At 41.1% G+C, this 26,284-nt stretch overlaps 1 protein-coding gene across 2 annotated transcripts in view; it reads left to right on the top strand.

Moving 5' to 3' along the window:
* The first annotated feature begins 3,683 nt into the window (after positions 1-3,683).
* Positions 3,684-26,284, top strand: part of PCDH19 (protocadherin 19) — a 90,546-nt gene continuing 67,945 nt past the window's right edge. The window contains exons 1-2 of one of the 2 annotated variants that reach the window (XM_066249275.1): positions 3,684-6,095; positions 9,616-9,943. In XM_066249275.1, the coding sequence (XP_066105372.1) occupies positions 3,877-6,095; positions 9,616-9,943 (2,547 nt within the window). In that variant the 5' untranslated portion in view covers positions 3,684-3,876. The remainder of the gene's footprint in view (positions 6,096-9,615; positions 9,944-26,284) is intronic. The other variant, XM_066249272.1, reaches the window with a different exon arrangement.

Raw genomic sequence — 26,284 nt, 5'->3', positions numbered from 1 at the left:
CTGACAGCCTTCGCCACAAGGAAGCATCATCATCCTTTTTTAACTTAAAGGGGAACAGATCGCCTTAAAGTTTACAGCTAAAAGCCTCTAAGGATAGCATGCAAACATTTTACCATGCTGCTAATTGTTCTGTTTAAATAGCCCAAACAATATTTTAGAAAGCTGTCAAATGCCGAACTCACATCCCGTGATCAGATAGCAAACGCATTTCAAATGCCTTTTTAGGTCTTTTTAATTAGACCAAAATGCACTTCATTCCCCCTCGCTGACATCAAAGGTAAATAACTGTGATACATCAAATGGAGCCCTTCCCTTTGCGGAGCCCGCGACGTGCTCCCGCGCTGCCTGCCATGTTGTCCCTCTCCTTCACTACTTTGCCCATTTTCTCAACAGAGACGGCAGAAAACCGGACGGGCCACAGGGCTTCCTCCAAACACAACTCTGCTGTCCAGCCGCATCTCTAAATGACCAAAATTAAATTATATTCATTGACATGCTTCGATTTTCTCCGTGATGTTCTGGGCTGAATGGTATCTTAATAGAAAAGAATGAAACGACCTCCACGAGGAAAGAGGATAAGGTTTCTTGCGCTCCCCCCAACCCGCTCCCTCCCGCCTCAGGTCTGGGATGCACCTTCAAGGGTGTCTCAACCTCACCCCTGAAAATCTTTCTCTGTGGCCAGAAGCTGTCGCTTCCCTCGTCAAGGTAGAGGCTGCTAAACTAGCTCCTCTTGAACTGATTAATTTTTTTAAAGCAGCTGGGGTGCTCTCTGCAAGAAGATGGCAGTTTTGAAAAAACCTATCATGTGTCTAAATGCTTTTTTCCTTTTCCTTTTTATTTTTTTTAAAGGGCAAAGTGAGTCATTTTAAGCCCCCAGGCTCGAGACAATGTCGCTGGGCTAATTATGAGTTTGCTCACGGAAGACTCCCAAATACATGAGAAGATTTACTCAGAAAGGTTGGTTTACCCTTCTAAGAACTGTGAATTCAGAAGCCGGTCCACCCTTCTAAGAACTGTGAATTCAGAAGCCGGTCCCTTCCATCCCCAATTTATGATTTAAAAACAAACAACTTGTTCAAATGGGTGTTTTGTTTTTTTGTTTTTTAATTTTTCCCACCGGTGACCTTAATTAAGAGCCTCAGAACCGGGCGCCTCTGTTCCCAGGGCGCCTTCAGTCCGGAAGGCAAGCAGAGTTTGAAGTCAGCCCAGCCACGCCTGCCTTCCGCTTCCCAGCAGTGGCAAACCCTGCGTTCGCTGCCACCAACACCGCCCGAGTGGGGCTGGCAGCCCCCGGGACAGGCGCCCCGCGGGAGAGCTCGGGAGCCTCGCACGCCCGCGCCAAGTCCAGCTGCTGGCGACCCACACGTATTGCGCTCCAGCCCCGCAGCTCCCGCCAGGCTCGGGCTCTACTGGCGTGGCGTGGCGTGGCGGTGTCCGCTGCACCCGTCTTTCTCAAATGTGCGGCTTTATTAATAGGGAGCTAAATTTTCCAACCCGCGGGGTGAGACAGCGAAATGTGTCAGGTACTCTTCAAGGCTCAGTTCCTGGGCCACCGATCCGATGTGATTAACGAGCGACAGACAAGAGCGAACCAAACCGGGCCACGGGTCCTGCTGGCACCGGGAAATGCTACAATTTCCCAGGGAGGAGGGATGGGGTTGACGGTCGGGGACGTTGGCTGCCGTGATTGTCAGTTGAAGTGAAGACACACCGGCCAACAGCCGGATGAGTGACTACCACGAGGGAGCTTCCCCTCTTTCTCCCTTTTTTTTTTGTCTTTCACTACTGCGAAAGAAAGGAGAGGAAGGCAGAGAAACAGGGCAATGAGACAAAGAAGGAGGGAGGAAGACTGCTGGGAAGGGGAAGAGAAGGAGAGGGCGAGAGGGAGAAGGGGGAGAGAGAATATGAATATGATCTTCAACATATGAAGATTTGTGAGGGAGATAGACGCGCTGAGAAAATTAAATCCTCCTCGCGTTTCCCGCAATCGCTGCATACACGGGAGCCGCGCAGTTCCCGGGAAGGTTCAGCAGCAACGCTAACACGCCCCGCTTCACTCTCCCCTCTTGTCCGTGCTTGGCCTGCCCGCCAGGTTTCCACTGAGTCCCGCCTGGACTCTGCGGGGCGGAGGTACACTCGGTCCCGCCAGTGAGTAAGTTTCCGGCTGGCCCCGCCCCGCCCCGCCCCCAGGGCTCCTTGACCCCGCCCCAACCGGAGCGAGCTGGGTTGCGCGCTGATTGGTCCGAGCCTGGCATAGCCCTTCACGGCAGCTCCGGCTCCCTCCTGCTCTCTCTAGACTCTATCGTCAGTAGTTTGCGGCATCCGGAGCGGCAGCAGCAGCAGCAGTAGCAGCGGCAGTGGCGGGCGCGTGTAGGAGACAGACGAGCGGACTCAGACGGCAGTAAATCTCCTGCCCACCCAGCCCGGCTTGCCCGGGGGGGCACTAGCACCTGCGTCCCTAGCCCAGTCCCGGCCCTTGGCGCAGTGCTCCCCGCGGCATTCCGACTGAGCGGATTCAGAGGAGATCGGACCCCTCCCACCGCGGCGTCCTCATACTCCACACTCATAATCTGTATATCACACACTCACTCTTTCCTTCTCTTCACACATTCACACACCAACTGAGACAGACCGAGAGAGCGTGACAGACCTTCCGAGCGCCAGAGCGCCCGAGAGGGCGGGAGCCCAGCGCAGCGCGGCCAGCGCCTCTTTGGGAAGGTGGAATCAAGACGCTCCCGCAAGTAAACTTTGAAGGCGACAGAACCGTCGACCCTGCGGGCTGCTGAGACGGACCACAGCGACCCACGACTGAGCTAGGAGGGCTTCCTGTGGCTGCGGCGGCGGCCCTTGGAGTGACACCCCAGCGCAGACCCAGGGAAGAGGAGAAGCCACGGGTACCAGCAACGGCGGCCCCGCCTCTCCTGGCCGGTACTGTTGTCGCTTCCCCTCTCCTCCTCCCCATACCCCATCCCCTCGGGCCATTGGAAGGACCAGGACTTGAATTTTTCTTGGGCAAATTACCGACGCCAGGTTTTCACAACTTGACGTGAAAGCTCAGGCTGCATTAGTAACTTTGATTTCTGAGACGAAACGCCCGTAGTTTAACTGCTCTTTGGTGGGGAGTCTGCCCCGACCTCTGATCCTGGACAGACACGTCCCCCAAGCCCTTCCAGAGCCAACCTCGGTGAGAAGGAGCGTGGTCTCCTCTGGGCTGCCTCTCTCTTCCCCCTTCCTCTGCCGGCCCTGGGACTGCCATACGGCTCTGACAGATACCCGGCCGCCTGAGGCTCTAGACAGCAACTCAGTCTCCCAACTGAGATACCCTTTTCTTTCTAGCCAGCTTTAAAAAGGCCAGTGTGTCCCCCCTGTAACCCGGGGGAGGCATTCCAGGCGGGTCCCTCTCCGCAGTGAGCCAGTAACGCTGAGGGGAGGTCCTTGCGCATGCCAGGTGCTTATACATCGCTGAGCCTTTAGTGCCAGTGCGCTGCGGCTTGAGGGGCAGTGCCTGAGTTGCACCCACACTGCCTTCTGCGCTTTCTCCTCAAGTGCAGTACAGACTCAGCCACGCGTCGACTCAGCAGCTCAGACGCCGTCAGACCCGCAGCCCTGCGCGGCTGCGGTCAGTCTCTTCCCGCTAACTCTAAAGGGGGAAAGCTCAGTAGCTGGGTTGGAAAGATGTGGCTCGGGACTGTGCGGTCCTCCCTCAGCTTCTCGGAGCGCCGGAGATTCCTACAAATCCGAGCTAAGTCTGCTGAAACCTCAGCAGTAGTGCTGGCGCGGCTATCCTCCGCGCGCCGCCGGCTCATCCTGGGTGGGACACGTCCCAAGCCCTCCAGGGCCCCGGGGCGCGTGCAACAGGCAGCCCGAGTCAACCGGATGCTGAGGCGCCGTAGGCTTCGGCTTCGCAGAAATGTGGCGAGGCGAGGCTATGCAAAGCTCCGCAAAGGTAGGGAGCCTTTCCTGCTGCCGATTCTGCTGGTGTTCTCCATACTGTTCAAGGAAGCGAACGCCCTCGTTAGTTTGAAATACACTCTACAAGAGGAGCAGCGATCCGGGACGGTGATTGCCAACGTGACCAAGGACGCCCGGGCGGCGGGCTTCGGGAAGGACGGCCAGCACTCCTCTACCTACCGCGTGGTGTCCAACTCAGCTCCGCACCTGGTGGAATTCAACCCTAGCTCGGGTCTTCTGGTCACCAAACAGAAGATCGACCGCGACCAGCTGTGCCGCCACAACCTCAAATGCATCATTTCACTCGAGATTATGTCTAACTCAATGGAGATCTGTTTGGTTAAAGTGGAGATCACGGACCTGAACGACAACGGACCCACCTTCCCCGTGGCACGGATCGACGTGGAGATTTCAGAGGCGGCCAGCCCGGGCACACGTATCCCTCTGGACAGCGCCTACGACTCGGACGCGGGCATTTTCGGCGTGCAGTCCTATGAGCTCACACCTAATGACGTGTTCAGCCTGGATATCAAGACGCGCGGCGACGGCTCTCGCTTTGCTGAGCTCGTGGTGGACAAGGACCTGGACCGTGAGACCCAGTCGCATTACAGCTTTCGAATCCTTGCTCTGGATGGCGGCGACCCGCCACGCATGGGCACTGTTGCCCTCCACATCAAGGTGACTGACTCCAATGACAACAACCCGGTGTTTAGCAAGTCTATCTATGAGGTGAGCGTGCCAGAGAACTCCCCTCCAAACACACCTGTCATCCACCTCAACGCCAGCGACCCAGACGAGGGCAACAGTGGCGTGGTGGTCTACTCCTTCTATGGCTACGGCAATGATCGCACGCGTGAACTCTTTCACATTGACCCTCATAGTGGCCTCATCACGGTTATCGGGAACCTAGACTACGAAAAGGGCCACTTGTACGAACTGGACGTGCAAGCCAGGGATCTGGGACCCAACTCAATCCCGGCACACTGCAAGGTCATCGTCAACGTTCTGGACCTCAACGACAATGCCCCGGTCATCACCCTGCTGTCGGCCAACAGCGAGCTAGTTCAGGTGAACGAGGCTACCCCCTCCACCTATGTAATTGCACTGTTGAGGGTGACTGATGAGGATTCCGGTGAAAATGGTCACGTGAAGAGTACTTTGGTGGGCGACGTGCCCTTTAGCCTGCGAGTGTATGACAGCTTCTCTGTTATCCAGGTGGAAGGAGAGCTGGACCGCGAGCAGGTAGACGAGTACAACCTCACCATCTATGCGAGGGACAGCGGTGATCCCGAGCTGAATAGTACCATGTCCTTTACTGTGCAGATCACCGACCATAACGACAATCCCCCAAAGTTCACCAAGCCTTTTTACCAGGTCATTCTGCAGGAGAACAACACCCCTGGGGCCTATCTTCTCTCTGTGGCTGCCAGAGACCCCGACCTGGGTGCCAATGGCAGTGTCTCCTACCAGCTAGTGCCGTCGGAGGTGCAAGACATGCCTATCTCCACCTACGTCTCCATCAACCCCAACTCTGGAGACATCTATGCGCTGCGATCCTTCAACTATGAGCATGCTAAGACATTCGATTTCCTAGTGCAGGCCAAGGACGCTGGAAAGCCCCCGCTGGAGAGCAATGTCACAATTCGGGTTATCGTCCTAGATGTTAATGACAATACCCCAATCATCTTGTCCCCGCCACTGCTCAATGGCACTGCCGAGATTTTCATCCCTCGCAATGCCGGCATAGGCTATATAGTGACCACTGTCAAAGCAGAAGACTACGACGAGGGCGAGAATGGCCGGATCACCTACGACCTGACAGAGGGAGATCGCGGCTTCTTTGAAATAGACCCGGACAGCGGCGAAGTCAAAACCACTAGCACCTTCGACGAGAAATCCAAGGCTTCCTTTGAACTTACTATAAGGGCCCGCGACCACGGCAAGATACCTCTCTCTGCCTCTGCACTTCTCTTAATTTACTTGACTCCCCCTCTCAAACCGCAAGAAACTAAAGGCTCTCTGAGCTTGCCCCTGATTTTCATTTCTGCCCTGGGCTCCATTGCCGGCCTCCTCCTTATCACTATGATTGCCGTGGCGATCAAGTGCAAGCTAGACAACAAACGACTCCGGACCTACAACTGCAGGTAGAGCCAACTTTTCTTTCATTCCTCTTGTCTTGGATGAGTAAGGTCGTATCTGTGTCGCTGTGTGAATATCCCAGCGTTTTGTTTCCTACTTAAATGCATGCACTGTATCTACAGCGCTTCATTTTGGAGGGGAAAGTTTGTGGCAGTCCAGTTGATCAATTCTTTTGATCAGACAAGTTGCTGGAAGATCATCATTTACTGTCCAGTGGATTCTGTCATATAACGATGATAAGCAGAGAAGCAATTATCATTTTAAAATTTGCATAATTGTCTCTGTGCTGTTGTTGCAGGCGGGAGGGAGGAAGGGAGGAAGGGAAGGGGGGAGGGAGGGAGAAAGAGATTTACCACCAAATGCTTCAACTTAATTTCTGGGACACAGTGTTTTGGAGACAGGTATTGAAAGGAGAGAGGGAGTGCTGGCAGCTGCCCTGTCAAGTTGTAGAGATTAAGTGTGAAGAAAGCCTATGAGTGGAAGTATAAGGTAAGAAACAGAGAATTTGGTTGGGGAGAAGTGAGAACAGGAATAAATGGTGAAGCAGGTGATTAGTGTTTTTTAGTGTTTCTTGGGCTTGTTTTTTATCCAGTCCCCAAACATCTATGGAAAATTAAATTCTACCAGTCATCTATATGTTTTCAAATATCTGGTTGATTGTTGGGATAGAGACCAAACATCCCAATGAGGGCAAGACTGTGCATCCAAATGTTTCTGTAAAAACAGCAAACTTCTGGAGTTGATGGTGCTATCCTCTAATGTGAGACTGCTTCCTACCAGTGGATGTCACTGTGGACTATTGTGTTACAGTTTCCTTTGAAGTGTGAGCAGGATATGTTTGTGTGTGAGAGAGGGAGAGGGAGAGGGAGAAAGGAGTAGAAATGTAGAAACTGAAATATCACATACTGCTTTTTAAAAAATTTTCTGATAAGCATATTAGAGTGTCTTGCTGAAGACCTTCCTTACAATTGGACAGAACAAATATAAGTATTTCTTGAGTTCATAAAAATTTTTTTCCAGCAGTGTCTCATCAAAATGATTGAAAAAAATTGTTTCTTTAGTTTGCTGAAAATGAATGATGCTGCTATTTCCAACCAAGGTGTGTGTGTGTGCATTCAACACACCTACACATCCACTGTGTCTTTTGTGCCATCTGTGCTTGCATGTTAATCAGTCAAAATATGTTTCTGTAGCTCTGATTTTTATTTTACACCATCTGAAATACACACTTCTGTAAATCAGAGCCCCCTGAATATGTAACAGCCACGCAATAATTGTTTCCCTTTTACTATTCTCTGTGTTACACAAGTTAGTAGACAAATGCTAACCACACATGAATATCAATCAGGTGCCACAAAAGAGCAGCTGCAATGCCTCATAAATACTTTAATCCTGTTACTACTGAAATGGCTGTGACTTTTCTTTCCTTCAGCTCTAAATCGTTTCAGATGGGCGACATGGAAATTAATATTGCTCTTACCTTTGAAATCTGCAACTGCCAATGGTGATTTTTATAGGAGAAAAATTCAGGGCTTATAAAATTTCATTTATATGGAAGTAATTATAGAGAAAGTTCTTTTTAAGTCATTTCCTGAGCATAAAGTAAATTCATGAGACCCTTTCCTGGATAAAAAAGAAATCAGCTTGACATACAGATATTGAAGGCTTTTCCACCTCTCGGTGACATATAACTAAGAGTGAGACTTCTTTCCTAGAGCTTACTGGGAAGATCATTAAACAGGGAGGAGAGCATTTGAATTAAAAATAAAGTCTACATGCCCTCCAACTTCACTCACTTGTGAATTTTGTAAAGAACTCTGTTCCCTCTGATTTTTTGGGATTAATGAAGTATAGTTTAATTAAATAATTGGTCAATACAGACAAGGCTGCCCAATGAATGCCTCAGCTGAATAATTAGATGAGGCATTGCCAAATTTACCCATCATAGATAAACAAAATGATTAGAACTCCCATTGCTTCCTTAAACAGATTAAAAATGAAAATCAACCCAGGTCCAAGGGAGTTTGGTATTTTATCTGCTCCAAACCCCAGTAACATCAGCTTGGCATTACTGCAAGTCAGCCTCAACACAGAGCCAGAGGATGAGGGGACTACAACTGCTCAGCCCTTGGAAGATCACGGGGAAAGAACCAGGATTTTCCTCTGGAGATATGTAATCTCCTTGTCTGCTCAAACTTTTCAGAAACCTAAAGTTGAAGAGCTTGTCCTTTCATGCACTAGGCAGAAGTTTCTTGTTCTCAACATCTGCATAGTTCCTTCCACAAATGTACTCATTTAGGAGACTTGCGAGATGATCTGCAATTGCTACTTGAATTGGGCTCCCTTTTTGCAATTAGACAGTTAATTTTATGGAGTGAGAATATAGGCACAGTCTTTTTATTGTAAATATGAACTTGTATTATTTATTAATGCTATTGTTTTGCTGATTATTGCCCAGAAGTTGAATTTCCCAACAATAGGCTGAATTATTGTGTGCAAGATAATAAATGACTTTGATAATCTGGCTACATTTTAATGCATTTCTTTTGACAAGTCTCTTAATGTTTGGTATCTTTGGTGCACTTTGCAGGGATCTGTGTCAATGTTAATTAAATTGAGCTCTTTACGTTCCAGTTGCAGCACAGCTGCTTGTAGGTACACCTGAATGGAGAAGGATGCCGAATGCACTAACCTTTAAATTCCTTTGCAGTAATTGTTTAACCATCACTTGTCTCCCGAGCTGTTTTATAAAAGGACAAAACAGCAAGTGTCAGCATTGCATCTCGATTTCTCCCATTAGCGAGGAGCACGACAAAAAGGCTGAGGAGAAAATGTGCCTAAGGGGAAAGAGGTAAAGAGGCATTTCCCCTCATTCAAATGGGTTCTCCATTAGATTCTAGGAGAGGCTGGTGGGGTGGAGAGTGGAAGGGAGCAGGGCTAAAGCAGAGGAGTGGAGGGTGTGGAGGAAGGGGCTGAGGATGTGTCCAAGGACAGGATCGGGTCTCCTACCCCAGTTCAAAACTCATCAGGTCTATCAGAGAGAAACCTGATTGAGGGTGTTGGTCACATGGCAAATGCCTGGAGGAACTAAAAAGAAGGTTATTTTTCATATCCTTCTACCTCCTCTTCAGTTTAATTACAATTTGCTTCCTTTTTTTCACCCAGAAGTTCCTTTGGGTTCCAAGGAACCTCTAGATTTGAGCATTTTTATGATTTACCTCCCATAGACTCAACTTCCCCCATCCCTCTAACTTTGCAAAATGACCACTCACACGGAGAGATTCCAAATCCTAACTAAATACAAAAACTTTTTTTTTGAGGGATGGAGTGGGTGGTTACTATGTTTAATATGAAAAGTTTATGGCCCTCAGCTTGTTTTCCACAAGGAGCAATTAGGTGATATAGTGCACCCCTATAAGAAGTTGGAGTAAAGACTGGGTACAACTTCTGGGTGCTAAAAGTTTATTAGTCAATGCATGGTTTGGGAGGGCGTTAGCGATACATGCTGCCTTTTCTGTCACGTAGAATCGCTGAGTACTCCTATGGGCATCAAAGGAAATCAAGCAAGAAGAAAAAAATCAGTAAGAATGACATCCGCCTGGTACCCCGAGATGTGGAGGAGGCAGACAAGATGAATGTTGTCAGTTGCTCCTCCCTGACCACGTCCCTCAACTATTTCGACCACCACCAGCAGACGCTGCCCATGGGCTGCCGCAGCTCTGAGAGCACTTTCATGAATGTGGAAAACGAGAGTACCTGCAATATCAGTGCCAACCATATCTTTCATCACTCTTTTGACAGCCAGGGTCCCCAGCAGCCAGACCTGATCATCAATGGTGTGCCTCTGCCAGAGGTGAGTGCAATTAAGGGCCTCTATGAGGTCCACCCAAAAGCTCATCCCCATAATCCCCTACAGTGGAACATTCCCTGACAAGATAGAGAGAGCTTCTCTGCCTGAGACTATTTCCATAACCCAGGTTTGCTATCAGTGCTTCTTGAGGCAATAGGTAACCCAACATATTCGGCCTCTGTAGGGGTGGACTTTGGGAGTGAGAGCTCAAAGGGGATGAGCCTTTGAAGTCCCTGTATGATATTCTCGCATAGTAAAAATCGGCTCCACCTGTTGCGATGCGGCATGCTTGAAAGCCAGTGGTACCCTTATTCCAGTTAAAGTGGCAGCGAAAGAGTCAGCAAGTAATGTTGAAAATGAATGAAGCCTAGAATGCTCAAGGGCCAATTTCCCAATATGAGAGTGATTCAACCTCCTAAATCCCCCTTTGACTTTTTCTTTGGTTATATGCATGCTTTGCTGAAAATATGGGTGTGCTGGTTAAATGAAGGCTAATTGTTTGAAACAATTTTGCCATTTCTTGGTAGTTTTTACGGTGATGTTTGACAAATGAACTTAAAATTATGAAAATTTCAAAAATTAACTGTGCATTTGAATTAGTTCTGTTTGCCTTTATTGAGAATGAATGTTTTAAAAACAAAACATTAAAAAAACTCTATATGGCTCAGTGTTTGCTGTCTATTTAAATATCTCAGGGTTGTAGTCTGAAAATGTGATTGATAGAGGGTGGATGGCTTGGTGAAAGGCTATAAATAACAGTTCTTAAGATGATTTTATATTTTCATGAATTGCTTAAGTCTCTCTTTGGTTGAAAACTTGATGCACTGGGAGGCATATGCCCCGTTCCAGGCCACTAATGAAAGGAATATTGCCTACTTGGAGAGTACTTTTGATTTTTTGAAGCACCTTTACAACCATTGTCTCCTTTGATTCTTGCAATCAGGTATCTTGGTACACTGACCTTCAGTAGATGATGAAATGGAGACCCAGAGATGCTACAGAACTTGTTCAGACTCACAGAGCAGGACATTAAGAAAGAGAGAGGACTAGATCACAGGGCTCTATAACTTTTTGGCAAGTGCTCTTTCAGTGTCACTTTCCTGCCTCAGAAATAATTCAGCCTGACATACCTGAGCTATGATGCATATAAAATGGCCTCATAGTAATTGTATCAATTTTGAAAGGCAAAGGCTTTAGGATCCCTTGCATTGATTGTTTCTCCTAGTTCTTAAAAAAATAATTCTCCTCAGAATTAATGGAACTGAAAAGCAGTGGTTTCAGTAAGAAAATGACGATATTCTGCCAGCAAGAAAAACACCTAATACTTTTAATCTATAAATCTATAAATGAGAATTTATTGAAAAATCTAATATTATGTTTAAGGAGGCTTAGTTACAATTATGAGTGTCAATGACTAGTACTAAGGACTAGACTACAGACTTTTTGAAGGACTACTTGCAGACCCCCAAGAATTCAGCAATGCAGAGGAAGAAATAGTGCTATGTAGTGGAATTAAATAGACCATGATTTTGAATCTGGGTAATACCTCTTGCTATGGAATCTCTCTGAGTCTTTCTTTCCTCATCAACAATATGGGCACATCTACCATGCAGGATTGATACAAGGAATAATATGACATTGCACAATGCAAAGGGTCTGAATAGGACAATAATTGCAGAATCACTGTTGTAATGGCCTGTACACCTAAGTGTGACTCCCTAGGCACTTATAACCATAGAGAAATTTAGGCTGGTTCTATATAGGTAAGAGCTACAAAGTGGTGTGGTTATAGTAATCATATTGGATATTTAAACAATGAAAGTAAAAGGTTGTGTGTTCAGGTGCTAACTGATTGATGTTGCTTATGGAGATGGACAAAATGATTGAATCCTGAAGGTTTGGTGATTACTTATGGAATCAATTTAAGGCACTAGAGAAACATGAGCCTAGGTGTCTATGAAATCTTGGAGGGGACAGGAGACATATAACTATGTCTGCATGGTTTGCCTAAGATTTTGGTGTTCTTTCTAAAATTATATGGCAGATTTAAACAAAGTATTGCTTCAATTATTTAGAAAAGCCAGTGAAAATCTGAATTTTGATCCTATCCCTTAACTTCAAAGCCAGATGCTCTCCCCTCCCATTTTTTTTTTAAACAAAAACACACAGATCTAGTATCTAGGGCTAGTCAGGCCAAGACAGTGTGCACTAGACACAGTGATGTTAAGTGTACATTTCTTTTTTTTTTAAGTGAGAGGAGGTGAAATAGACAGACTCCTTCATGCACCCCAACCAGGTTCCTCCTGGCAACCCCCATCTGGGGCCGATGCTCAAATCAAATGAACTCTCCTCAGCTCCCCAGCTGACCCTTGAACCAATTCAGCCACTGAGAGAGGGAAAGAGAAAGAGAAGGCGTAGAAGGATAAGAAAAAAAGCAAATAATCTCTTCTCATGTTGTGTCCTGACTGTGGATCAAACCCAGGACGTCTGCATGCTGGGCCAATGCTCTATCCACTGGGCCAAGAGTGTGTATTTCTAATACACAGTCCTGGATAATTCAATGGACAAACCCATTTATAAGGGGAAGAGACCCCCTCACAGCCATGCATGAATCAGGAAATTTAACCAGCATCTGTCACAAATTCCTGCACAAAGGACACCTATCTGTCTTTTTCTTTCCATGCTAGCAGCCCCTTAACATGGATTAGGTAGGATATTTAAAGTACAGTGAACTCTATAGAAGAGCAGGAATGATTGATTCATACATTCAGCTAATATTTGTTGAGTGTCTACTCTTTGTAAGGTAATGCTCTGGTGTTTGGTGTTAAAGAAATTAAAAAGTTGGTCTCTTATCTCAAGGAGTGTGCATTCTAATGGGGGAGACAAGCCGATAAATAAGTAATTTGTATGGAGTGATAAATGCTCATATCAGTTACGATGGGATATTTGCCTTTCCTGGTATAGTATATATTGATGTATTTCCTACCTTTTCTTTACATTTTTCATTAGTTAATGAATTAATTCAAGAAATCAACATTAATTAAACAATTATAGTGCAGAGTGATAAGTACTACAATGTGATAACTGTATGATTCTATGGAAATCTTTGTATTAGACCTTATGTCACTTATTTTTTCTTCATATTATTTAATTAAACCATTCTTAATTTGTCTATTAATTCAACCTAGTAGCATTTATTGCACACTTAGAGTATACCAGGCACTTTAGTACTTGCCAAAGATACAAAAATAAAACACTTTATCCTTGACCCCAAGTACCTTACAGGGAGACAGAGAAGTAACAGGTCATTTCAATTCAAGATAATATTGCTTTCTTAAGCATATGTTACATTCTTACTCTCCACATTGGGACCAAAGGTAACCACATATTACGTTCCTCTGTTGGTCTACCTTGTGACAAACCCCATTCCCTTCATTAGCTGCAGAATCAGTTCCAAAGCTTACTCGCAATGGCATTATAGGGGAGTCAGAACTGCTTCCATCACAGAACTCCACCACACTTTGAAGGTTATTGCCAGGGGATTAGATCAAATTGGTAAGCATTATTTGAGTATATACTGTGTGCTTAATTGTATGGTAGGTACCATGGGGATCCCAAATAAATGTAAAATGTAGCTTCTGACATCAGAAGGTTCATAGTCCAAATGGGGAGCTAAGATCACCCACATGATTTTCCTGCAAGCAATACAAAAGTTTTTGCTTTGTAGGCCCTTTGATATTATCCTTTTCCTCCTTCCGTGGTAGCCCTGCCATCACATATATGTGGATTAACTGTTGAGCTCACAAAACTTGCTGTTGATTTGGGGATATCTTTTGCATTAGTGTGCAAACCTAGACACAGCTGAACATTGTTGGATCTAGAAATCAACAGTGTGACTTTAAATGAGGTTAAGTAAGTAAAATAAAGGGAATGGAGCATTAGCCTGGATAACTGAAGGTCAGCCTTTAGTACTGCAGAGATTATTTTGCCTGGATTGTATATCAGTATTTATCATTCCTTTGATGTTGGTCAGGACATCAGTTACATAGAGTTTTTGCTTTTTCTTGCAAATTTGAGGAAGGAATTTGGAGAATGCCCTTGCTATTTACAGAAGAGTTTTGTAGAATTAGTGATATCAGGTATCTCTTAAATATTTTAAATTGAAAGGTGAATATTCATTCCTTGTCATCCTGGTTTATTTAGTCCAAAGACTTAGCATATGTATAAGTGAATATGTGTGAGAGAGAGGGTTGGTCTTTGAGGTGAAGAGAGGGAAAAGGAGGTTAAAAAAAAACAGAATGGAGAAAGAAGTAAGTTTGTTAGTTTGCTAAGATTTTTTTAAAAACATTCAAATTTTTAGAGACTCCTTGGAATGTCAAATGATTTTTATCCCCATTTTATGAAACAGAAGTATGCTTTCTGGGCACCTCTGGATACTGGAAAATGTAACTTCTTTGTATATCAGCATTCCTGCATTTCCCTTTTTGTCACCAAAGCTGTGGTCATTGCTAGAGGAAGAAAATAACACTCATTTTCCTGGTAATGGAGACTGGGTGGGACCTTTTTCCTGCCTTCAGAAGGGGTGAAATGGCCCAAACACCCAGTGCCTTTGGTGTGGCATGTTTAAATTTAGTTTTCTAATGTTAAACTTTCCTAAGTTGACAGCTTTAAGAGAGTGGTAGTGGACAAGAGCTTCTTCTGTCCAAGAAATAGTAATCATAGGTGTATAGGGATTTAGATTTTGGTTTCAAATTCAATCTTGAGTTTTCTCTTTCTTTTTTTTTTTACCTTTTACTAGCAAACTGTAGCATCTTTGATATGAGACTTCTTAAGGGTGTATACATACTCTGCTGTGGTCACTCACCAAACAATTTTACTAATAGCAGTGTAGGAAGAGTGAGAGAGTTTGCAGAACAAAGATGTATGTGGCAGATCAAATTAAATGCTTCCAATTATTCTACAGAAAGTCTCAATGCATGTTATCTTAGTGCAAAGAATGAAACTAAAACACCAGTTAGGCTTTGAAGAAAATAATAAGAAAAAAAAAATCTCAGCATGCTTTGTTCCCTAAAACAGTTTTAAAGTTAGGAATTTGCAGTCATTTGAGTGAAAGTAAAGGCTAAGAAACTAAAAATGCAGCCACAAACCTGTCACATGTCAAATTCAAAAATCACTGGAAAATTAATAGATATGTTGAGGCTGGCTTGGATAGCAAGAAAAATAACACAAAACACCACTTCCAATTTAAACAGACCAACAAACCCTTCAGTAAGCGTTATTTATTTTACTTTTCTTGTTATGACAGGGTCTTGGAATCATCTAAGTAGTATCGCTAAGGGTCAAAAGTTATCCTCAGGCTGCAGAAAGAAGCCATGGAAAACAGTGTAAACCATATATTTTCCAGCCTGCTTAGTCCAGTTTTCTTTTGCACTTTGGGTGAAGAGCACGCAATGCTATATAAAGATGTCGTATTATAAAGTTGTACATATGAAGTTTATATAATGAAATTAACCAATGTTACACCAATAAATTTAATAAAAAATTGATGGCTTTATTTCTACTAAGACACATTCTAGGGCCACCTATCGCCTAAATTATACCTCACTGGCTGGTTTCACATCTAGCTCAGGTAGTGTGTTTCCCAGCGGGGATCTGCTTGCAAAATAAGTTTCATAATAAACTAACTGTGCCTCTGTCATCTCCATGCAACTGACATAGAACTCAGTTAGTTTACATTAGTATTTGTTAATTTATTATTACCATTCCTTATTGGCAATTAACTGGTTACCTTAGAGATTGTTCTCTCCCCATACACCTTCCCTAAAGTTTAGCTCAGCCAGAAGCTTGCTAATGATCCTGAGATTTCTCTCCCTAGGGGATTGGAGGGAGAACATTTTTCATAGAGTGCGCTGAGACTTTGAAATTCCTCCCATCAGAGGTCCACTTGTTTTTGGTCCCTGGGGCTCTTCCTGGTTTTTCTCTGATTGTAAGTCATACTTATAGGGTGGGAGGAGCTGCAGACCTCTGCCTCTCTAATCTTGCCCTAGTCTTTGCTGTGACTTCAGTATAGTGTTTCTAGAGACTGAAGCTAGGGGCTTGGGGTATCACTTGTTAAGAATTAGAGGACTGAAAAAGGATGAAATCACCTCTTGGCAAAGTTGGAGTCCTTCAATTACGGCACTGCAGTGGATCTGAGGCATTTTCTTGGAGTTTCAGATGTTGACCCCTCTGTATGTGTATTTCAGCTTCTAGGGCTTAGGAAAGGCCAAGCTTGGCAGAATCAAGTGTCTCAGATGTGGGTAAACGAAATCATTTGTACAACAGGCCTGTGTGTGAGAGGTCGGAGGCTGGCTATAAAGCGGCCATATTCCCCTACTGAGAGGAGCTTGATTTCTTGATGTGTGACTGACTGGCTTTTAATGTGAGCTTCATTTACTTGGAACAATTGAGAAGCTTGAAGTGAAAGTCCCAGAGGATCAGTTGTTTGTAGAGGGAAATGTTCTTCAAGTTACATTTCCTCTTTGGCTGTTGTGTAGTTACAAGTGGCTTTTGTGTGGACTGCATGGTGAGGGTCACTCCACTTTCAGTGGTGTATCCAGGCTGTTAGTGCTTCCCTGTGTCCCCCTGGGGAATAATGACAAAGTACTGGAACTATGTGAAGAACCACTCTGCCAAGCCCAGGAACTTGGGCTCCTATAAAGAAATCTCATTTGCCATCACTCAGCATTTTGCTTAAAAATATTGCTTAGCACCACACAGCTCCCTAGGACTCCTGAAAAAGGTGTTTAGGGGACAGTATTTCCACCACATAATAACAAAATAAAGTTACAGAGAAGGCAAATTACTCATCCAGGCACACAATGGAACTCCATTTTGCTTGACAGAAGTTCCTCTGCTGAAGCTTCAAAGTGTTGTCTGTCATATAACAGAAAATCTGACTAGTTTTCACAAGAGGACTTGTGGATATAACTTCGAATAGTAGTGTGTGCCTGAAAAGTTGTGCAGCAAGAGAATGCTTGTTTTATAAATTAGACTCCATGTTAACCACACCGGTGGCACTCCTTATTTATAGAAACATTGTGGTGAATTCTTTCACAAAAGGAAGGGCCTTTGTGTAATGGGGATAACCAACTCTTTACCAATTTCCTTTGTATATAAGTCTGGATTTTTACATATCTTATTTGTTTAAAGTGAGATTCCTCATTTTGCAAGACTTACTAAACGTTTGGAAGGTGGGCTAATTCATTATTCCTTTGAATTCTCACTGTTTAGTTTTCCTTATTGAGTTTCATTTAATTAAAAAAACAAAACAAATAATTATGTAATATTTAAAATATATGGAGTCCAGAGAAAACAGATGTGTGTCTCCCAAATTTATAACACTTCATATTTGCTCCTGATTTTAAAAATTAAATAGAAGGTTACAGACTCCCTCCTCCCATCTTATTCCCCTCTCTCCACACTTTGTATGTCTGTCTGTAGCTAGAAGGACAGAATCATCTCAGAAATGTTTCGATGTCTTTTGTGTTAGCCAGTTTAGCTTTCTCCTGAAAGAGATGGCTCTTACATTGCTGCCCCAAGTTCTAAAAGCTCTCCAAGTCAATAAGGGATTCATGAATTAAGTAGACCTTGAGAAAACTTTGGAAATTCAACTTTTGGGGAAGGAGAAAATTCCTTTTCAGAAAGAAAAAATAGAGTGAGATTTAAACAAATCGACAGACATACAGGTGTTAAGGTCAGCTATCTTGAGCTTTGTGCAGACCACTTGAAATTGAAGCAGGCAGGAAGCTTGGTGTGAGGCCTGCATTCTCCTTGAGCTGTGTTCTTTGTGGACTAGCACCAGGGCTTCTTCATGTCAGATGCTTAAGCACTGCCTTGATATGCATAGTCTTCAGATACTACATTAAGTCTCTGAGTGCCAGGGTGACCAGTTTTTAGCATTTCCCACAGGGCCCCATCTGGCCACTGTTCTGTGGCAAACTGCTCTCACTCACTGCCACTAGCACTAGCCTTGGCAGTCTCTGCTTCCTGGATTATTTTTGCTCCTAAATCTGATTTCCAGTGCATAAAAGGCACCTCTTCTCAGGCTGTGTAGTTGGCTCTTCTGGATAAAATAAATTCTGTGTGTAAGCTGACAGGAAGATAAGGTCAATCTAAAGGGCAGACTCTCCCTTTAGGTGAGTGAGTGTGTGTGTGTGTGTGTGTGTGTGTGTGTGTGTATGTTTGTGTGAAAGAGAGATAGAGATAGATAAAGAGAGAGAGAGAGAGAGAGAGAGAGAGAGAGAGAACATTATCTGCCTTTCTTACCTACTTACTCTGCCTCTGTAGTGAAGGAGCCTTTTGGGGCTGGCCTGATTCTACATGGTGTCTATGAGCTTGGGTCTTCAGAACCTTCCTCTACACCTTCGACACTCAGGTTGCTTTCCTGAGTAAATGCTTATAAACCTAGTCACAGGAAGGTGTGATGCCCCAAATGTGAGGTTAGGGCATCCCAAATTAGTAAAGCATAGCGACAGATCTCATGGTGACTATTTTTAATTGAGAGCTCTGAGAAGTAAGCAGCCAAATAATTATTGTTGTGCATACAACCCAGCTTAAGAAAACCTTATAGGAAATTTCATTTCTTGGACATATTTTTTTCTGAGGCTCAGTTTCTCTTTTATCTCTTTTTGGCACTACTCTGTTTTAAGCCTTTCTCTTCCCCTTTAATTCACTTGGCTTGAGAAAATACAGTTTGGGTGCCTCTATATATAGAGGTACTTTGCTGTAAAACCATATATTTTCTAAGTAAAATGTATGAGCAGGGAGACTAGATCACACTATATTAGAATGATGAACTTAATCTTTAAGCAACTTTTTTTTTTTTACACAACTAAAGATGTCTGTAATTTAGTATTCATGTCTGAAACTTGATGTGCCTGTGGAGACAGGGCTCTGGAAATGCAGGGATGAGCAGAGCCACCTGGCTCCAGGTAATAGTGAACAACTTGGTGGAAGACTGATATCCCCCTCTGTGCTTCCAGTTACAGAGGCCCTAGTGAGCACTGAGGCATGCCACACTAAGAAAACTGGCATTGACTATGATCTTGGTCATTTCTTTAGTTTGTTCATTTCCATTTCTCCAAGTATGGACTTTCGAGTTGAGTGTGCTAATGGCAATATTTGTTTCTAAGAGCATAGGGGAGAGAACACGATGGCATTAGTATTAAATAATGGCTTTTTCATAGTGGGGTTTTGCCAGAATTTTAATAGCCAAACAATTTATGATACTTATGGCTTTTTAAACACAAATCTTAAATAGTACATATAAAACACCAATTTTCTGTGTGGCTTGTGAGCTTGCTAATGGAATGTGTATTCTTACACCTCTAGGTCACTCTTTCTAATTTTTCCTCTACTGGTAATTCTTTAGAAATGAAAAAAAAGGTGCGTGCTTGTTGCAATAAGAAATATAATAAGGCAATGCTTGAAATGGAAAGTAAACTAAATTGCTTTTGCACAAACTATACATTGTGTAGTGGCCTCATAGAGCAAAATCTTATGTATCAGGTAAGCCATAAATACTATGGCACTGGACATTGTTAGAATGACATCAGGGGTCTTGGTCTTTGCATACCTGATCATCTGAAGCTTCAAGAAAAGATCATGGAAGGTGGAGAAAACCCGGAACTGCAAAGGTTTGTGGCTGTGAATGGTATCATATTTAGTGGCACGGGATAAAATATATGCGTGATGCTTGAAATACAGTGCTCTCTTTGCTCTTTGAGCCCAACGGATTCCACAAGGATTGTTATCTCTAATGTGTGAGTGACCACGAGTCACTATGCTCCTAAAAATAACAATCTAGAAAGCTGTAATTCTGAGATTGGGGAGGAGGGCACTAGCAAAAAAAAAAAGATAGAATTAGAAACCTCATAAAAGAGGAGTTTTAGTTTATTGAAAACTATTATTACTAAGGAAATAAGACTTTAAGACATCAAGGATTCTGAAAATAATCTTAATAATTATGCCAAATTGCATGAAACCTGTATCGTTTATGTGAGGAGATGAGTCAGAACATCTTCAAGTTCTCTTGCAATTCTGAGTGTAATTCTGTGAATTTTGCAGCATTGGTATGAGGGGCTTCATACAGCATTAAAGTTTGAGTCCATGTAAAGACAATGGCTTCTTTGTAGGTGGTATTAAGGGTAAGGGACTCAGCTAAGGTAGGTGATACAATAGGTATAATCCTTGAACTTTTTTATTGAATTTATTGAGCTACAGTTAGTCCTTTAACTCTTAAATAAGGGTGATACATTTTGTGTCTAAGGTGAGTTGTGAGTTTGTACATTAAATTTCAGTAGCCTCCCCATTCAAATAAGTTTCCATATCCAATGTGAGTTTTGTTATAAAGGCAGCAATGAGTATACTAACCTTACCTCAGTTGGTCTGTACTTGTTCTAGTGATAAGTGGGAAATACATTCCCCTTGTCTTGAAGACTAGGCCTTTCAGAACAACACAAATTCACTTAAATATAAATTATTTTGATTATCACACTACCTCAAAATTCACAGAGCTGGAAGTCACTGAGATCTCCTTTTTAAGTTAGGTATTCTTGAGAACTGTTTTGCATATCATGATAAATTATCTAATGTTTGATACTGTTGAAGGCCAACATTATGGAAATAAGCAGATTTTTATTCTATCCTAAGGTCAGTCTAATCAAATTATACAACTTGTAATGCAATTTCTTGAAGCTTCCACTTTGAAAGATTTCCCCTTTAATACCTTACAACAGAGATAAATATTTTAGTTACTCTTTGTGCTTAGCAATATATTTAACTGATTGTCATTCTCTTTGTGATGTTAGTTACCATAAGAAGCAATTCACCACAGCCTTGCTCATTTTGCTGTTTGCTATAGATCAGGGGTAGTCAACCTTTTTATACCTACTGCCCACTTTTGTATCTGTTAGTAGTAAAATTGTCTAACTGCCCACCGGTTCCACAGTAATGGTGATTTATAAATTAGGGAAGTAACTTTACTTTATAAATAAAATTTATAAAATGAAGTTACAGCAAGTTAAAGCATAAAATAATAATTACTTACCAAGTACTTTATGTCGAATTTTCTCTAAGTTTGGCAGAATAAATCTTTATAAAACAACTTACTATAGTTAAATCTATCTTTTTATTTATACTTTGGTTGCTCCGCTACTGCCCACCATGAAAGCTGGAACACGTACTAGTGGGTGGTAGGGACCAGGTTGACTACCACTGCTATAGATAATCAGCAAAGAGGCAGAAATGAATAAAAACATTTTTTGTGTTATTTATTTCAAGCCATAGAAGGCTAAGTGAGCCTTACAGAATCAATATATATGGGACACTTGGGTTTTACAAGAGAGCCAAAAATGAGGTAGATTTTCTTTTAAAGTAGATTTGATTCCAAAGTTATTAAACTCAATGCATATTGGAAGCTGATGGATTGCATTTAGTAGGATTTGGGGCACTGTCTGTAACAAAGCAATCTATTTTTTTCAGGAAATAAATGTTATTTCAGGGGGAGGGGTGTCAGTTGGGAAGTCCTTGGAAAGCTCTGTTTTACTTTTAAGCCCCATAAAGTATTTTTCAGGGGTTCCTTAAGGTAAGGATAATTCTATGTAATTCCTTTCCTATGGTGTTGGGTGTTACTGATTATGTTTTATAATTGATGAGTTTCTAAAGTGGTTATGGTTCCATACTCTTGAAGGGTATTCTAGGTAAAGCCTGGCCCTCTATGATGATTTGCCTCCAGACTTTAGTGAATTGACATATTGTTTAGTTGTTAGATTCTTTAAAACAAACACACACATATGTATGCTGGCTTGAAACTATCCACCCATTCACCTATTCTCCAAATATTTGTAAAGAGTTCTTTACTGACCAATCTTGTACTCAGGTCTGAAGGATATAGAGAAAGTATATATATAAGCAGTACCTACACTCATGATTTATATTGTCACTGAGAAGACAAGATAAATTAATTGTACTTTTAAAAAGCAAAATCAATGGGTAAAGTAAGTATTATTCACTAAGTGGTGCCATGTAATTGATTAACAACTGGAAAAAAGTATGTTTTTTAAAAAAATTTCCATTGTATGAGAAAATAAATTTAATATGGATTATGAGTTAAAACTTTAAGATGAAAAGTCAAATAACAAAATTATTAATAGAAAACATAAATATTCATCTAATCTTTAAACTGAAAAAACTTCAGAAGCATAGAAGAAACAGAAATGAATACAAAGAAAAATACCAGAGCTTTAAATATATTAAATTTTAAAAAGCCTGTATGTCCAAAAATATCACAAACTAAGTGAAAGATAAATCACAGTAGACAAAGAATCTATATTTATTAATTCTATAAATAATTATAGGCCTCTATTATTATGTGCTAGTCAGTATATAAAGTTCTGGGGATACAATAGTGAACAAAATGAAGTCCCTATACCCATTGGATTTATACTTTTATGGGCACAGACAAAAACCAAGCAAATAAATATATAATATGTTATGGATATGGAGAAAAATAAAAAGGATAAAGGATACCTGTTATGTAAGGAATGAGAGTTTTCTAGAAAGGACAGAGAAGACATCTTGAATAAGGAGACATTTAAGCAACACGCTTAATATAGAAAGAGTTCTTAAAATTCAATAAATAAGACAAATGCTACAATATAGAAATAATGCAAAGACCACAAGTATATAGGTAGTTCATAAATAAGCTTTACAAATGACCAGTATATATGAAAATATTCCAATGTTAGTAACCAAATAATATCAATGGAATGATATTATTAACTTTCAATTACAAACACTATGTACTCTTATTAAAAATTAAAATAATACAGGAGTGTATAAAATAGAAGTTAAAGTCTACACAACTCTCTCCTCACTAATCCATTACCTCAAGGGAACCACAGACAACAATTTGATGTGCAAAATATTATTTTCTTATTTATCAAATTAGTAAAGTGTTAAAAATATACTAAGCATTGATAAGAGTGTGATAATTATACACTGCTAAAAGGAGTATAATGGATAGAATTAAACTTCACACATACTAAATACTGCAGTGGTTCTGTGTAGATATCAGAACTATTTAGATATTGTTAATAAAATTCTTATTAAAAAGCAAACAAAGAAACAGATACTTTCCCCCCACCCCATAGCTAATAGATGAGAATGTCATCTGTACGATGTCACTCTGATTGTAGGTGAAGTGTTTGCGTGCTACAGAACATCTGTGTCCTAATTTTGTAGTCTGTCCTTTGGATAAATGGAAACTGTGGCCTTCAGTAGGACTGTACTTGTGTGTGCAGTCATGTTTACTAGACACATTTTAATTCAAATTATATGTTATAACATGGAGCATTTGATAGAAATAAAATATCTGTTGCTTCTTTTGTGTATGAGGAGAAAAAGAAAGGACTAAAAATTAAGGGAAATCAAGGGAAACTCCACTGCTTTCCCTACAGCCCCCTCTTTTAATCTCAGTTGTTTAATGTAAAAGTCCTCATATAAAGAAATATTGAAAATGCTTGAAACTTGATTATGAAGCAACTTAAGATTCACATTTGGTCCTGTTGGCTTAGCAGTAGAGAATTGACTTGGCATATGGACGACCTGGGTTTGATTCCTAGTCAGGACACACAGGAGAGGTGACCACCTGCTTCTCCCCACCTCCCCTTCCTCTCTTTCTCTCTTCTCGTACTGCAGCTATGGCTTAATTGATTAGAGCACATTGGCCCCAGGGCTCTGAGGATGGCTTCATGGAACCTCCTCCTTAGGCACTAAAATTAGCTCAGTTGTGAGTGGTCCCAGATAGGCAGAACATTGGCCCCAGACAAGGGTTGCCCAGTGGATCCTGGTCAGTTGGGGCACATGCAGTAGTGTGTCTCTGTTTCTTTCCTACACTCATTAAAAAAAGAGAAAAGATTGACATGTTTCCTTTGTATGGTTTAAAGATGAGATTATTTGGGTAAGAAAAACAATTTCCAAGAAATTAAAATATTTAATTGATTTTAAGGCATGATTTAAAAGAAAGTAACATGACAAAGCAGAGTGTTCTGAGAAAAATAAAATGTAATACTATGTAAATTCATATCACCACTAAGGTGAGTATAAAACTCCATAACGTGGTGACAAGATTAATAGTAAAGAATTCTGTTTATTCAATTCTGAGCCTATTGGCAGTTTCCAGTTAATGGGGTTTTGGCACATACATTGTGTAGGATGTGAGTGAAGTTGATCCTGAACTTGCTTATTGACATTGGATAGACCTAAAGACTTGAAGTTCTCCCCACCTCCCACTCTCCTTGGCTGCTATTGCCTAGGACCCATGGACAGAATTGATTAGGTATTGTGGCTGAGATGTTCTTGTTTACCAGTGCCCTTATGAGGGAAATTGAGCCAACTAAGGAGATAGAGATATACAAAACCCTCCTGCAAGAAATGGTAATCTAAATGAGTTGGTATCTTTGAAAGTACGTCTGTTAATGTCCTGAGTATTGTACTCTCTTTAACTTGAGAATTATTAAGAAACCTGATCCTGTCTGGTGGAAAAGTAGACTGAGACCCGATGTCTTTTATTTATTTATTTATTTATTTATTTATTTATTTATTTATTTATTTTAGTGATTACTCATTATAAAATCAATTCATTTATATTGTGAAAAAGATGGAAAAGTACAGAAATATTTGAAGATGTGGGAAAATCATCCACAATTCCACCACTCAGGAACAACTACCATTAACTTCTGTTCAGTGCATGGAACAAAATAAGTGTTCAATAAAAGTTATTGAATTAATGAACCTTTACATTTATACTGTTTTAAAATTGGGATCATTTTAGTTGAGATCATTCTGTTTCTTTTCTTGTCTTTATATTATATCATAAGAGATTTTTCTATATCATTAGAATACATTTATAATCAAGATTTTTTTAGTGGTAGGGTAGTATTCTGTTCCATAGATAGAATTTGTTTTATTCAATCTCTAATGCTGAACTTTTAAGTTATTTGATTTTTTGTCTTATTATAAATAACACTATGATGGATATCCTTGTGCATAAATCTCCTTGTGATCTCTGATTTTTCCTTTATAATAAATTCCCCTAGAAGTAAAATTGTTTTAGCTGAAAATTTATATATTAAAATATATTAACTAATATTAAAAGTCATCTAATATATATTTCCCCAGAAAAGTACCAATAAACAGTCCCACCAACAGTGTTAAGAACCTATTTCATTGTACTTACAATGCATAATTATAATTTTAAATATCATTACCAATCTGTTGAAGCTGTAGAGAAACAGTCAGACTTGTTGTTGGTTATATAAATTGGCACAAGTCCCATGGAGTGTGATGGGGGACACGGGGGTAGAGGGTGAGGGTGTTATATTGAGTGGGACACTTGAATCCATGTTAACACTATAAATAATGAATAAAAATTAAAAAAATAAATAATGTACATCAACAACTCCTAAAAAATACTATAGATATGCTTGATCATGTGAGAAATAATGTAAATGCAAGGTTATTGTATTATTTAATACAACAAAAATGAAAACAATTTCCAGCAATGTTTTTAAAAATGAATGTCTTATATATTGATATAAAAGATCTCTAAATATACTGTTGCTTGACCTGTGGTGGTGCAGTGAATAAAACATTAACCCGAAACACTGAGGTCACTGATTCGAAACCCTGGCTTTGCCTGGTCAAGGCATATATGGGAGTTGATGCTTCCTGCTCCTCTCCCCTCTCTCTCTCTTCTCTCTAAAATGAATAATTTTTTTTAAAAATGAAAAAATATATTGTTAACTAAACAAAAAGAAGATTCAGAAAAATATACACGTGAACTATCATTTGTGTAAAAAAGAAGAAAAAAGAGTATATATTTTATTGATTTATATTGGCATGAAATTCTGTGAAAGGATAAACAAGAAATAATAGAATGGGTACCTATTTAGCAAATGGCAAATGAAAGGACAGGGCACAGGGGTTGAAAAGAGAATTATTAGTTCTATAAATGAAAATGGGTATTTAGTTTTAGTTTAAATTTTTATTTCTTTCAAAACATGTATTTCTACTATTTCATTTATTGCAAAGACTTTTTTTCACTCTGTTTTATGACTTTTGATTCTGTTTATCCTTAATTTTTTATTTATAGTTTTTTTGGAACTATTGTATAAAAATTATCAGTTTTTTAATGTGATATTTTTTGTTCCTTTTAAGATATGAAGCTTTCTCCCAACTTGTGATTTTCTATGTATAGTATATATAATATGTATATATGTATATGCATATATATCAATATAT

This window comes from Saccopteryx bilineata, chromosome X, assembly GCF_036850765.1.
Source record: "Saccopteryx bilineata isolate mSacBil1 chromosome X, mSacBil1_pri_phased_curated, whole genome shotgun sequence".
In the NCBI taxonomy this organism is placed as follows: domain Eukaryota; kingdom Metazoa; phylum Chordata; class Mammalia; order Chiroptera; family Emballonuridae; genus Saccopteryx; species Saccopteryx bilineata.
The sequence above is the reverse complement of the archived record's forward strand: the minus strand, read 5'-3'. Positions and strand labels throughout refer to the sequence as shown.